General features: G+C 66.3%; 1 protein-coding gene across 1 annotated transcript in view; it reads right to left on the reverse strand.

The window, feature by feature from the left end:
* The window catches only part of LOC118159144 (creatine kinase M-type-like), a 1390-nt gene extending 757 nt beyond the window's left edge, over positions 1 to 633 (reverse strand). The window contains exon 1 of the mRNA XM_035313766.1: positions 354 to 633. Within this exon, the coding sequence (XP_035169657.1) occupies positions 354 to 633 (280 nt within the window). The remainder of the gene's footprint in view (positions 1 to 353) is intronic.
* Positions 634 to 1151: the final 518 nt, after the last annotated feature.

The raw sequence follows: 1151 nt of genomic DNA on the forward strand, positions 1-1151 counted from the left end.
CCCATGTCCCTATGCCCATGGGTGTCCCATGTCCCTGTGTCCCTACACCCCCCTATCCCCGTGCCCATGTGCCTGATGTCCCCGTGTCCTTAAATCTCCATGTCCCTGCTCCCTCATGCCCATGTCCCTATGCCCACGGGTGTCCCTACAGCCCCTCATCCCCGTGCCCCTCGTCCTTACCCCGTCATGTCCCCGCGCCCACGTGCCGTGACACCCCCGTGCCCTTTCTCCCTGTGCCCACGGTCCCCACACCCGTGCGTCCACGCGCCCCGTGTCCCCTTCCCCGTACTCCCGTGTCCCCGCCCTGTGTCCCCAACCCCGTATTCCCCCGTGCCCCCCGTCCCCGTCCCCACCTGTGCCGCGCTTCTGGAGGCGGAGGCGCTTGAGCACCTCCTCGAACTTGGGGTGCTGGCTGAGCTTGGGCAGGCGCACGTGGACCCCGCCGCGCAGCCCCGTGCCCAGGTTGGAGGGGCAGGTCAGGATGTAGCCCAGGTGCTCCGTCCACATGAAGGGGTGCCCGGCTTTCTTGAAGATCTCCTCGATCTGCAGGGGACAGGGGACATGGCACGGGGTCACTCGCCCGTCGCGGCTGTCGCTGACCCCACGGACACCCCCCCCCCCCCCATCCCCCATATCCCCATATTCCTAAATCCCCAATGCCCCAAACCCCGTCCCCCATAGCCCCGAAGCCCTAATCCCCATGTCCCCCACGTCCTCAGTGCCCCAACCCCTGTGGCCCCTGGTCCCCATGTCCCCGTGTCCCCCATGTCCTAATCTCCATGTCCCCCCAGTGCCCCAATCTCCATGCCCCCCATATCCCAATCCTCATTTCCCCAGTGACCCCAGTCCTCATGTTCCCTTCTCCTCCTATGCCCCAGTCCTATCCCCCATGCCCTGATCCCAGTGTCCCCCATGCCCTGATCCCAGTGTCCCCCCTGTCCCCCATGCCCTGATCCCAGTGTCCCCCCTGTCCCCCATGCCCTATTCCCAGTGTCCCCCCTGTCCCCCATGCCCTGATCCCAGTGTCCCCCCTGTCCCCCATGCCCTGATCCCAGTGTCCCCCATGTCCCCCATGCCCTGATCCCAGTGTCCCCCATGCCCTAATCCCAGTGTCCCCCATGCCCTAATCCCAGTGTCCCCCCTGTCCCCCA

Source organism: Oxyura jamaicensis, unplaced genomic scaffold (genome assembly GCF_011077185.1).
Source record: "Oxyura jamaicensis isolate SHBP4307 breed ruddy duck unplaced genomic scaffold, BPBGC_Ojam_1.0 oxyUn_random_OJ67694, whole genome shotgun sequence".
NCBI classification, from domain to species: domain Eukaryota; kingdom Metazoa; phylum Chordata; class Aves; order Anseriformes; family Anatidae; genus Oxyura; species Oxyura jamaicensis.